This window comes from Dasypus novemcinctus, chromosome 3 (assembly GCF_030445035.2).
Source record: "Dasypus novemcinctus isolate mDasNov1 chromosome 3, mDasNov1.1.hap2, whole genome shotgun sequence".
NCBI lineage: Eukaryota > Metazoa > Chordata > Mammalia > Cingulata > Dasypodidae > Dasypus > Dasypus novemcinctus.
In genome coordinates, this window is record NC_080675.1 from 79,814,398 (window position 1) to 79,826,941 (window position 12,544).

Consider the following 12,544-nt stretch of genomic DNA (forward strand, 5'->3'; position numbering starts at 1 on the left):
TTTTTATGTAACATTTATGTAATCTAAAGTTTCTTTAAAAATATAAATAGCAACAAAAGCTACTAATCCTGAATTAAACAAGGTAAAAATAAACTAAAATATGGCCTTTACCTTTTCTGGATTGTGGTGAATCGGCCTTTCCATTGTTCTCCAGGAACACTACAAAAAATATTACAAAACCAAATCATCAGGTTAGATTCCTACTGAACCCAAAGAAATCAGTGTATTTAGAAATTCTGCCAGCAAGAATTCTGAGAAATTGAGGATACTTCCCTAGAATGATTTAATTAGAAGAGCAGTTGTTACACTGAGATGAGGCTATGGAGTTGATGGTACCCTATTCTGTATCTCCTTCCCTTTTTTCTCCTCCTATCAACCACCTTCATCTTCTTCAACTTCAAATCTCTCACTGAAGCTAGAGAGAAAGCCAGCTGACTTAGTAGTATAACCTCTAAATAAGACCCAACTCTAAACTTCATAGAAACGCCTGAGATAGCTCTAATCCAGATTTATGTATCCCTTCTCTTACAAACCAGTTATTGAATGTAGTCCCACTAGGTTGTGAATGCCATCATAACAGATCTTATATATCACAGAGCAACCACAGTGCCTAGCCTATACTGGAGGCATTCAAGAACTATTTATTGATTTATTTACTCAATTTACTTTTACTTTTTCCTCTTTCACATAGTATTATTGAATCCTATTGATTCTATTACATTGTCTCCCCCAGTTATATATTTCAGGACCTCATCATCTCTCACCCAAACCTCTAACTGCCTCCAAAGAGAGGAAATTCAATCCCTTTCCAATGTACTCTTCTCCCTGCTTTGGTAGTGAACTTTTCTAAAACTCCAATCCAAAACCAGCACCCTTGATGACAGAGTAAAATGCAAATTCCTTGGCATACAAAGATTTTCACTCTCTGGCTGATCCACAATTATTATTCAATACATTTTTTAAATGATTGATTAGATCTAGCCTGAAAGACTAGAAAGCGTAACCGCCACTTCAAAGCTCTGTAAATGTGATAAAGAGTAAAAAAGCAAGAATATAAACAGAGAAAAAGGGATGAATTTTTAGGAAAGAGCCTGGAGCAAATTTGTGGTAAAGAAATGAGGGGGGGGGGGGATTAAACTGAAGCAATAAACAGGCATGTAGCTAAGAATAAGAATAAAAGCAAAGGGAAAATAAAAAAGAGCCTTGAAGACAGAGCAAATGACGAAAAAATCCAGAACTGGAAAGGTGAAGATTTCCCATTTTAACGCTTGCATATCAGGTTTGATTAGGATGCCCCGTCCACTCCAAACAATTTTTATTAAAAAGAATAAATATAAGTACATTATACTAGTCACTTGGTTTCAGAAGAACTTCTGAAAATACTAATATGAGCCAGGGACAATCCAGTCAAATACTTTATTCTGTTCTTCCTATGAATTTTGGCCAGGTACTATTTGTTGTCATACCAGTTACCTCAGAAAACAGATGATCCTTTTAAAAAGAAAAAAATACATAAAAATTACAAATGCTTTATAATTTCCCTTTTATGTGATATGTGGAAACTAGCACAAATTGTTTATGCTACTTTTAAAAAAAAGAAAATTTTGTCTTAAGAAAAAGGAATCAAATCTTACTAAGAGATGGAAAAATGTATAATATGAATAGTAATGAATCTTAGCAATTAACAAAAAGAAGGGGGTTGCTTTTAGGTAGAGGTATGAAAATAAAAACATACAAAGAAAAAATCAAAATTACCTCTCAAACCATGTTTTAATACTTTGTGCAAATGACTCCCCAGGATATAGCTGATTATCTCTTAAATAAAAAAGAATGTTTATAAGTTTGTTTGAATACTGATCATCCTTTATGTCTTTTCCAAAATCAAAGAAGGCTTTTAAAGTTTTCAACAAAGGAATAAGATCATAACTTAGCAATTCCTGATACAGTTTCCAAGCTACATTTACATCTTGATTAAGGAGGGCTCCCTGAATGCAGTCATTATAGTTTTGTGGAGAAGGGATCATGATTTTTTTAATCTCTTCTAACAGCAGCAAGGCCTCTCTCCACCTGTCTGAGTGAATTAATCCCTGGATGAGAAGCTTGTAACCCCCAAAATCTAAACTCTTGTATCTGGCTTTCATGATTTCGTAGACATCAATAACTTCTGCTGTCTGCTTATGAAAGACACAAAGAGACAAATATTTGACCAGTAAATTATATTCTATAATGCCACTGTTTTTTGCAGCTACCCATGCCAACAGGGATTTGGCCACATCTACGGAGCTATGAAAGTGAACCAGCTGTGAGCTGATCCAATTTTCAAAATTTGCCTTTCCTTCCCAATCTTCTTTAAGTTTATCCCACTCCTCTGAATTCAAAGGTGTTGTTGGAAGTTGAATAGTGTTCCTTGGAGGTGGCAAGGCATGACCTTCACTCTGAGGATTCATCTGTGATCTCTTCTTAGCCGACCCAGCAGCAAAAAGATGAAGAGAATGAGAAGAAACTTGCTTATCACTGCCTTCATCTCCTTCCCCAAGGTATTTGGCCTTGGCATTCCGCAGACTCTTTGCTTTGGTATTTTGTGAAGACAATGTTGCAAGATAAAACCACCTCTGTTGTTTCCTTAAGCCACAGTAGTCAGTTAGGAGACAGACATGAGAGTATCCTGAGCCTAGCCCAAGATTCAGGTTGCTCTTCCAAACCTTATGAAAGCTTCGGAAACCAAACAAATTATAAGTCATTATGCAGTAAAGTCAGCACCAGACAGTGGGAGGGATGATCAAAAAGCCCTTCCTTCTATAGCAAAACTACGGGAATGGAGAGAGAGGCACCGAGAAGAACAACTTTCAAAAGGAGAGTTCCAGTTTCTCCTTTAAAAACAAATCGAGCTTCCGCTTTTGGAGCTAATCGCAGATGAAAGCAGTTGAGTTCGGTTCATTGAATAACGACCCGGGAATAGCCAAACTCGGTGGTAAGCTCCAGAACAAGGAGACAGAACAATGATCCTCTGATGGCTGTTACATTCAGACCATGAACCTGAGGAAAGAGCACAAGAAGGAAGCCCAGTTCGAATCACGTGGAACACAACCGTCTTACAAATGGGTAGGACCCCATGGGAGCCTTGCTGAAAAATGGGCGCAAAATTGAAAGCTCCAAGACAGGAAGTGCTTAACCCCAGACTCACAGCAACCACAGCGGCGAAACCCAAAGTCTGGGGGTCCTTGAAATGCAAAACGCTCCCCCGCCGCAAAACTAGTCACACGGGGACGTGGGGGGTGGGGGGGGGGCGGTCGACGGAGGCAACAACTTAGATAAAGGGAGGTCCACGAAGGGCAAAGTCTTGACTGTGTACGAAACGATCACAAATGAAGTACACTTCGTTCAATAACTCACCACAGAACTCACATTTCAAGCAGCGATAAGCGCGGCGGAAATTACAACATCCACACTGCGCCCCGCAAATCCCAGCCCCGCAGGGACGACGTCCAACTGGGCACTGAGTTCCGCTGAGCCTGGCGGCCAGAAAAAAGGAGATTTTTATACTTTTCGTAGCATAAGAGGACAGAGTGGCTGCTGAAAACTTGTACTAGATTTAGGGGTCCTTTATGCCTCCAGTATCAGCAATGACCAATGAAAAGAAATGGCGAAATAAGAATGCCCTTTCCCGGAGCCGGAAACGCCAAAGGACTTGAGTCACGTGGTACACACAAGCCAAAGAATCAAGACAAAACCACGGACTTCCTTATCTTGGGACTTCAGAATCGGGTTTCTTGAACGTAGGACGCCTCCTTAAAGAGGATCATTTTTTGTCTCTTTCACATCTGCTTTCTGCCTTGTTAGAGTGATCCTCCTATTCTCCACGATAGCTAGAGTAATAGTTTTTTTTGGTTTTGCCCCTCTTTAGTCTAGATTTCCGCCCATGATCAAAATGGCGGTTGAGCGACCTTCCTAACTCTTACGAGGCTTGTAGGCGTCTGACGTCTCAGCTGGTGGTGGGTGGAGCGTTTAATAAACAGCAAATGAAGAGCTGCTGCGCGGGAGTCGGCCATGGACTGGAAAGAAGTTCTTCGCCGACGGTTAGCTACGCCCAACACCGGCCCAAACAGTGAGTTTGGGAGGGGCCGCCTGCTGGGATAGTCCGGCCCTAAATTTGGGGCGGCGGGAGGAGAATGGAGAGGAGGAGCAACTGTGAGCCGCGCTCGCGGCCTGAGTATAACCTTTTTTGACAAAGGGGGCGGACTGGAGCGTGGTTTAGGGATTCTGAGAAGTTTAGCCCCAACTTTGCTGGGAAAGGGTTCACGGGAAGGGAAAGCTATTTTAGTCACTCATTTCCATGGTCTTGACTTAGACTTGTCTTGAGGAGTAACTGAGAATCCGGGTTCCAACATCTCTCCCGCCGGACAAGAACTTCTAGTCCATTGACCCTGCAGCCTTTTTACTGGGATACTCTTCATGTCCTCACTTCCTCCTTATACATTTTAGATTTCATAATCCATTTTTCCTTGTGCCTTTCTCCCTTCACTTGCCTATTAACCAACCCAGCTAAATACATCTTTCATCTTTATTCTGCTGGTGGTATCCATGACAGCTGAAAGTGGCTGGAGAAAAACAGAACCATGATGATTTGCTGCACTTTTTTTTTTAATCTTTTTTTTTTTTTGGTCTTTATTTTTTTAATGATACATTCAAAAAATATGAGGTCCCCATATACCCCCCAACTCCCTCACCCCACTCCTCTCCCCATAACAACAACCTCCTCCGTCATCATGAGACATTCATTGCATTTGGTGAATACATCTCTGAGCACCGCTGCACCTCATGGTCAATGGTCCACATCATAGCCCACACTCTCCCACAATCCACCCAGTGGGCCATGGGAGGACATACAATGTCCGGTAACTATCCCTGCAGCACGACCCAGGACAACTTCAAGTCCTGAAAATGCCCGCACATCTCATCTCTTCCTCCCACTCCCTACCCCCAGCAGCTACTATGGCCACTTTCTCCACACCAATGCCACATTTTCTTCGATTACTAATCACAGTAGTTCATGAACAGAATATCAGTAAGTCCACTCTAATCCGTATTCTATTCCTCCATCCTGTGAACCTTGGAATGGTTGTGTCCATTCCACATCTATAGCAAGAGGGGCCTTAGATTCCACATGGATGCTGGATGCAATTCTCCTGCTTTCAGTTGTAGGCACTCTTGGCTGCCTGGTGTGGTGGTTGACTTTCTTCACCTCCATGTTAGCTGAGCGGGGTAAGTCCAATAAACCAGAGTGTAGGAGTTGCAAGTCTATTGAGGCTCAGGGCCTGGCTGTCACATCACATGGTCAGTCCAGAGGTTCAGGTCCCCTGGGTATACAGCACCAACTGCAGTTCCAGTAAAAGTAATAGGAGAAACTTGTGAGCAAAGATCACATCTCAGTCCAGCTCCATCACACAGAAACACAAACTCCAAAGTAGGGCCAACTGAGATGACACTGAACTGCATCTGCCATGACCATAGAACCTGTGGGTCTCTGTAGCCCTCAGAAGAACCAATACCTGGGGTTGTCTCTACTTTATCTGTCTCTGGGACTCTGCTCAGGTGTGCATAAGGGCAACCCCTCTGATAACCTCCTGGTTCTTTTTGGAGACTCATAGGCATATAAACTCATTTGTCCTTTCCATTTCCCCCTTTTATTCAGGTCAAAAGCATTTTTAACACCTGGTATTATATGTAGATTGAGATATTCTGCTGGTCTGAGTTGACCCTTTTATTCAAGGTCATTTTCTAGTTACATCATCAGCTGGTACTTGGTAGTAATCCCTTGGTGCCAGGGAGGCTCATCCCCGGGAGTCATGTCCCACTTTTAATTCATATCCACTAATCTAAAGTAAGTCTTTTAATCACTTTTACCATTTTCCTTAGACAGTGATTTGCCTACACTCCAAACAATTCTTCCCAGGCCTTCTCCTTAAATTCCCAATATGTCCCTACCCAGTACTTATTTTTAGCTTACAAGCTTTTTAAAAAATATTGTGAAAATAGAAACAATGAGAGAAACACCTCATCTGTTCCATTTACCTTTTCTGTCACACACACACCCTTGCCTAGATGCCTGTATTTCTTTCCTAGGGGTGCTGTAACAAAGTACCACAAATTGAGTGGCTTAAAACAGAAATTTATTTTCTCAGTTATGGAGGCTAGAATTTGGGAATCAATGTGTGGACAGGGCCATTTTCCCTCTGAAAACTGTAGGGGAGAATTCTTCCTTTCCTCTTCCTAGCTTCTGGTGGTTTGTGGGCATTGCCCTGCAGTAATCCTTGCTGGCTTGCAGCTGCAACACTTCATTTGCTGCCTCTGTCATCACATGCCTGTCTTCTCTCTCTTTTCCCCCTTCTTCTCCTGCAGTCTTCTTAAACCTCTTATGATACCAATCATATTGGATTAAGGTCTCACGCTACTCCCATAATTTTAACTAATTCCATCTGAAATGACTCCTTATTTCCAAATAAGGTCATATTCACAGGTCCTGGAGGTTAGGACTTCAACATATCTTTGGGTGGGGGTTGGGGACGGACATACAATTCAACCTATGAAATGCCCATATTCTGTTTTCACTGTCAAAATGATAAAATGCCCATGCTCCTATTGGAGACAGTGTCTCTACTTCAGCACTAGATTACATTCCCTTTCTTCTATTTATTGATTTCATTTGGTGTTATACCCTCCCTCATGCATCATCAGATTTTCCTCCTTCCATGGATCATTTCTCTGCACTGATAAGCACGTTGTAATAGCCCCGATCTTAAAAAGTCATCTAATCCCACATCCCCCTCCAGGTTCTGCCATATTTCCACACATTCCCTTATAGGAAAACTTCTCAAAAGAGTTATCTACACTTATGCCTTCTCATTTTATTCTCTCTTGAACCCATTCCATTCTTGAACAGATATTTATTGCATCCTTTTATGTGCCAGGTACTATTCTAGGCTATAGCATGGAATAAAATAGACAGAAATCCCTGTGTTTATAGAACTTAACATTTTAATGTGGGAAGAGATGATGTTTTAGTTTCCTACACTGCTCCAGCAAATACCATGAAATGGGTTGGCTTAAACAATGGGAATTTATTAGCTTACAGTTTTGAGGCTGGGAAAATAAATATCCAAATCAAGGCAATGCTTTCTTCCCAAAGAGTGGCTGCCAGAGATCCTTGGCTTTTCTGCCACATGGTGGCATCTGTTGCTCTCTCCCTTCTCTTCTGGGTTTCACTGATTTAAGATTCTTTCTCTTTCTGAATTTCATTCTCTTTTAAAGGACTCCAGTAATAGGATTAAGACCTGTCTTGATTGAGGTAGAACACCTCTTAAGTAACCTCATCAAAAGGTTTACACCCTGTATTAGTCAGCCAAAGGGGTGCTGATGCAAAAAGCAGAAGTGGGTTGGTTTTTATAAAGGGTATTTATGTGGGGTAGGAGCTTACAGATACCAGGCCTTAAAGCATAAGTTACTTCCCTCACCAAAGTCTATCTGCAAATGTTGGAGCAAGATGGCTGCCACCCCTGTGAGGGTTCCAGGATTCTTGGGTTCCTCCCTTCCAAGGTCTTGCTTCTTCCTTGGCTCAGGGTTCATCTCTTCCTGGGGCTTGCTTCTGTTTCCTCTGTGAGCTTACTTCCCGGGGCTCCAGCTTAAGGCTTCAGCATCAAACTCCAACATCAAAAACTCTCAACTCTGTCCTGTGCCATGCCTTTTATCTGTGAGTCCCCATCCACCAAGGGGTGGGAAATCAATACCCTAATAACGTGGCCCAGTCAAAGTCCTAATTATAACTTAATCACACCCAGGTACAGACCAGATTACAAACATAATCCAGTACCTATTTTTAGAATTCGTAACCATGTCAAACTGCTACGCATCCTTTTGGTTTATACCCATGGAGTGGATTAGATTTAAGAACATGTTTTTCTGGGGTACATACAGCTTCAAACCATCGCATATAATAAACAAGATAATAAGTTTTATAGGTTGCACAAGTTCATATTTAAGTCTCTTCTTCAGTATACTTGATGCCATCCTTTGTGCTAGGGCCCATTTTTTGCCTATTAAAGGAGATACTCCACTTGTCCCTTCTCTCCTGCAGAAACTTCCTTGATACTTGTTGAAAGAGTTATTGGTTAAATCTCTACTTAATTCCTGCTTGTCAAGACCATCAGTGACCTCCATGTTGTTAAATTCAGTGGTCAGTTTTCCATCCTCTTCTTATTTGACCTGTTGGCAATTTTTGGCATAGTAACCTACTCTTTCCTCCTATAGTACTTCATTTTCTTGGCTTCTGGGATACATACACTCTAAATTTTCCTCCTTCCTCACAGTTATCCCATCTCAGACTTCTTTGCTTTTTCCTCCTCTTCTGTTAACACTGGAGTGGCCCAAGGCTGAATCCTTGGACAGCCTCTCTTCTCTATTTACATTCACTGGTGGTAAAATCTAGTCTTGAGGCTTTAGATATTTGCTAAAATGCCAGATTCGTATATATAACTGCCTCCTTGTCACTGCCACTTAGATATCTTAATATGTATTTATTTATTTATTTGAGGTACCAGGGCCAAGGATTGAACCTGGGACCTTGAATGTGGGAGGCCGGCACTCAATCACTGAACTACATCAGCTCCCCTGAGTTGGTTTTTTGTTTGTTGTTTGTTTTGTTTTAGGAGGTACCAGACATCAAACCCGGCACCTCACATGTGGGAAACAGGTGCTCACTGCTTGAGCTACATCCACTCCCAATATATTAATCTTAATTTGTCTAAAACCAAACTTCTGATCTCCCTCAAAACTTGCTCACTCACAGTTTTCCCCATCTTGGTAGTGGCAACATCATCTGTCAGAACAAAATTTTGGGAGATATCTTTGGTGCCTCTCTTCCTCTGATAGCCCACATCCAGTGTGTCAGCAAATACTGTCACTATAAAGAAAATATATCCAGAGTACACCTCCATTGCAGCAACTGTAGTCCAAGCCACTACTATTTGTCACCTGGATTATTGCATTAACCTCCTAATTGCTTCTGTCGACTCTCCATCTCACCAGTATTAAAGTCAAAGTCTTTCCAATGGCCTAGAGCTCTAGCCCACAATGATGTGCCTTCCCTTACCTCTTACTACTCCCTTTGGCTCATTCTCCTCCAGCTGTAGTGACTGCCTTCCCCTTCACTCGATACCCCAGGAACAGTGCCTTTTGCTTGGAATGTACTTCCCCCAGATATCTGTATAGCTTGCTTCTTCACCTTCTTTACTTCTTTGCTCAATTTCATCTCAGGGTTGAAACACCTTATTGAAAACTGCATGGGCATATGCACATATATGAACACATATACGCACACATCTACTTCTGTATCTCTAGGTGAATGAAAAAGAATGAATGAAATTATTAATGAAAATTACTCCTAGGATTTGGGCTTAGGTAACTAGATTAATAGTTGTACCACTACTCACTAGTAATGGAAATATGGAAATAGAAGAAGAGTAAGTTGAGAGATGAGGAAATTATTTTAGATATATTGGAACATGAGGATGAAGATAGTTTATGTTGAATGTTTGAGTTTAGATTTCAAGAGCAATGTCTGGGTTAGTGATACAGGTTTAGAATTTATCAGACGTTAAATTATGAAAGTTGAAATGATAAAGTTTCACACCCCTCAAAAAAAAACAAATGGTCAGAAAATAGGAGAAGCAACAGAGCATAGTTTCATAAAAGCCAAGAGAAGATAGAATCATCCACAGTGGCAAATTTAGCAGAGAAATCCAGGACAGAAGTGTCCATTCGTCTAAACAATTAGGTTGTTGGTTACCCTGGCAAGAACTGTTTCTTATAGAGTGGTAAGAGCAGAAGCAGGACTGCATATAGAAGGAATGAGAGGGAAAATAGAGAGAAAAAAGAAATGAGAAATAAGAAAGTAGAGATAACCAAAGTAGACTTTTTGTTTGAAAAAATTGGAATAAGAAAGGAAAGAATTAAATGTAGCAGTAGGTAGGTGGGAAGGTTTCTTTTTCTTTTGGATGGGAGAGACCTTAGCATACTTGTACGTTAGGAAAACCAGTAGAAATGAAGAGATTAAAGGTAATGAAAAGGAACAGAGAATGATAGACTAAATTATGGCATAATATGCAAAAGGAGAATCAGAGAAGGTACGATTAAATACTCAGGTAGAATGTGGGGTTAGCCTTGGGTGAGAAAAAAGATATGTATTTCCCTGAAACTGCAGAAATAGTTAGATACAGACTTGATACTTTTCTGTCCAACCTCTCCACCTAGGTGTTAGTGGGTATCTATGCCCAGTAGCCTCCGGTTTTGGTAAACTGGAAGGAAATGACATATCTTGAGGGTGAATGTGGAGGGAGGAGTGGGGCTAAAAAAATGTAGTAAAGGTTTGAAATCGTCACCAAGAAGAATAGGCATGAAAACATACCAAGGGCAAATAAAATATGTCCTGTTTTTAGGGGGTGGGGGACCTAACTTATTAATTAGTAACCATAAAATTAATTTGTGGGCCCAAAAATCTACAAAATTTTGCCATTTTCCCAAACAGCATTAAGCTATAGTAGAGAAATTGAATTATAGGATTGGTCCAAGGTTAAAATTTTACATGGCAGATAGAGCAGAAGTAAGAGTCAAAGGAAGCAGCTGAACACTGGGGATTGGCAGGTACATGGTTGAAATTACAGTGTTGGAAATGGTCATTTGGTAATATGACAAGGAAAGGTTACTGGTTTAGAGTGTTGGATGGGAGGCATTTGGGTCAGGGTACACCTGGGGCAGGCTTCTGGGGAGTGTGTGAGTGATCATTTTGGCATGGTGTGTTGTATCAGTGGGTAGAGAGCCACGAAATTAATCAGAAGGTGTTGGACTCCCATCCTAGGGAGGCCCACTATGTTTTCAGAGGGACAGGAGTCACTTGAGAGCATTGGCAGTGCCTGATGTGAAGGGCAGAGCAGTGTGGCAAACCCTTGGTGAAGATGCTAGTAACTATGAATCTTGTCCTTCAAGGAGTGAGGCCTGGTGGTCACTGTGGCCCTGAAGGGGAAGGGGAGGAAGGAATAAAACAGATGGAACAGGGGCATTTTGGGGGTGATGGAGGTGTTCTGCATGATCTTGCAATGATGGATACAGGTCACATTAAATTTTATCAGATTTTATAAAAGTATGCAGTCCAAAATGTAGACCATAATGTGAACAATTAATGATGGTTAGTAGCTATGTTTCAGTATTTGTGCATCAATTGTAACAAATGTACCATCCACACATAAAATGTTATTGATGAGGGAAAGGAAAAAGGGGGAGGATGTTGGGTATATGGGACTCCCTGTATTCTGTATAACTCCACTGTGACCTAAAACTTATTTGAAGAAAAAATGAAAAAAAAAAAGTATCTAAGACACTGGGGGAATAAATGGAAGAAAATGTCACTGTACATATGGGACAACAGTCTTACAGTGGTGAAAGTCAAAATGTCAAAAAAAGTTTTTTTCCTTTAAATATTTTTTCATTATTTTTAATATCCCAATTTTTAAAAATATTTTTATTTTTTATCAATTTTTTCTGTACTTTACTTATATATAAAACTATCATTATTTCATTTTCTTATTAATTGTATGTGGCTATTATGGGTTTCATTTTTGAAGAGATTTTAGATCACAGAAGGGTTACAGTTGTGGCACGGGAGGATCATTGGTGTGGGGTGTCAGTGAGGGGGATGCATGGGAGAAAGTTCACCTGGATATACATATCAGGCATATAAATGTGTTCAGATGTTTATGGGGCATTGTCATGGTGGGTGGAGATTCACACAATAACCAAAAGAATATCAAATTTTCATCCAGGGGAGCTCTGCCACATTCTCTAATGAAACAAGAATGCCCCAAGTACGGGGACAGTGACTTGTGAAGGACCCTTGCTATTAATGACTATGCTTATGAGCCTTTGCTATTGAAATTGAAACTTAGCCTAGTGACTTAGGGTGCCTGAGAGTTACCAAATGGGTATCTCCTTGTTGCTCAAATGTGGCCTCTCCCTAAGCCGAATTCAGCATATAAAAGCGATAACTCCCTTCCAGCATGGGACATGACTCCCAGGGATGAGGCACCAAGGGATTGCTACCAAGTACCTCAAGCAATGCGTCTGGGGGTAAAAAAAAAGACCTTGACCCAAAGGGGGACAAGCTAAAGATAAATGAGTTTGTATGGCTAGGAGACTTCAAAGTGAGTCAGGAAATCATCCCAAAGATAGCCCTTATGTACATCTTAACAGGATCTCATTGACAGCCAAAGTAGATACTACCCCAAATAGCGAAGCTCCTAAAGAATATGGAGACATCCAGACATTGTAGTCAGGGCAGATAGCTCAGGAATTTGGCCCCTTGCCAGAAGGCCCCAATCTGATACTTAGGCTCCCCCGTATGACAGTCAGACTCAGCAGTGGTTTCCCTATGCATAACTCTTCTGTCCTTCTATTTGCATCTATAATTAATACTAGAGTAGGTAGGTGTACATCCAAG

General features: G+C 41.0%; 2 protein-coding genes across 9 annotated transcripts in view; one reads left to right on the top strand and one right to left on the bottom strand.

Moving 5' to 3' along the window:
• PRORP (protein only RNase P catalytic subunit) overlaps window positions 1–3,712 on the bottom strand; it is a 133,089-nt gene extending 129,377 nt beyond the window's left edge. For 2 of the 3 annotated variants that reach the window (XR_011648372.1, XM_004467911.5), the window contains exons 1-3: window positions 3,406–3,660; window positions 1,756–3,036; window positions 112–159 (exon numbers count right to left, since the gene is read on the bottom strand). Coding sequence is in view for 2 of the 3 variants with exons in the window: in XM_004467911.5 (XP_004467968.2) it covers window positions 112–159; window positions 1,756–2,741 (1,034 nt within the window). In the remaining variant the exon portion in view is untranslated. Of the gene's footprint in view, window positions 1–111; window positions 160–1,755; window positions 3,037–3,393 lie in introns of all 3 variants that reach the window. The other variant, XM_058293547.2, reaches the window with a different exon arrangement.
• The window catches only part of PPP2R3C (protein phosphatase 2 regulatory subunit B''gamma), a 57,239-nt gene continuing 48,392 nt past the window's right edge, over window positions 3,698–12,544 (top strand). For 2 of the 6 annotated variants that reach the window (XM_071213986.1, XM_023591538.3), the window contains exon 1: window positions 3,918–4,105. Coding sequence is in view for 1 of the 6 variants with exons in the window: in XM_071213984.1 (XP_071070085.1) it covers window positions 4,048–4,105 (58 nt within the window). In the remaining 5 variants the exon portion in view is untranslated. Of the gene's footprint in view, window positions 3,777–3,904; window positions 4,106–12,544 lie in introns of those variants that run through there. The other 4 variants (XM_004467910.4, XM_058293553.1, XM_071213984.1 and 1 more) reach the window with 3 other exon arrangements.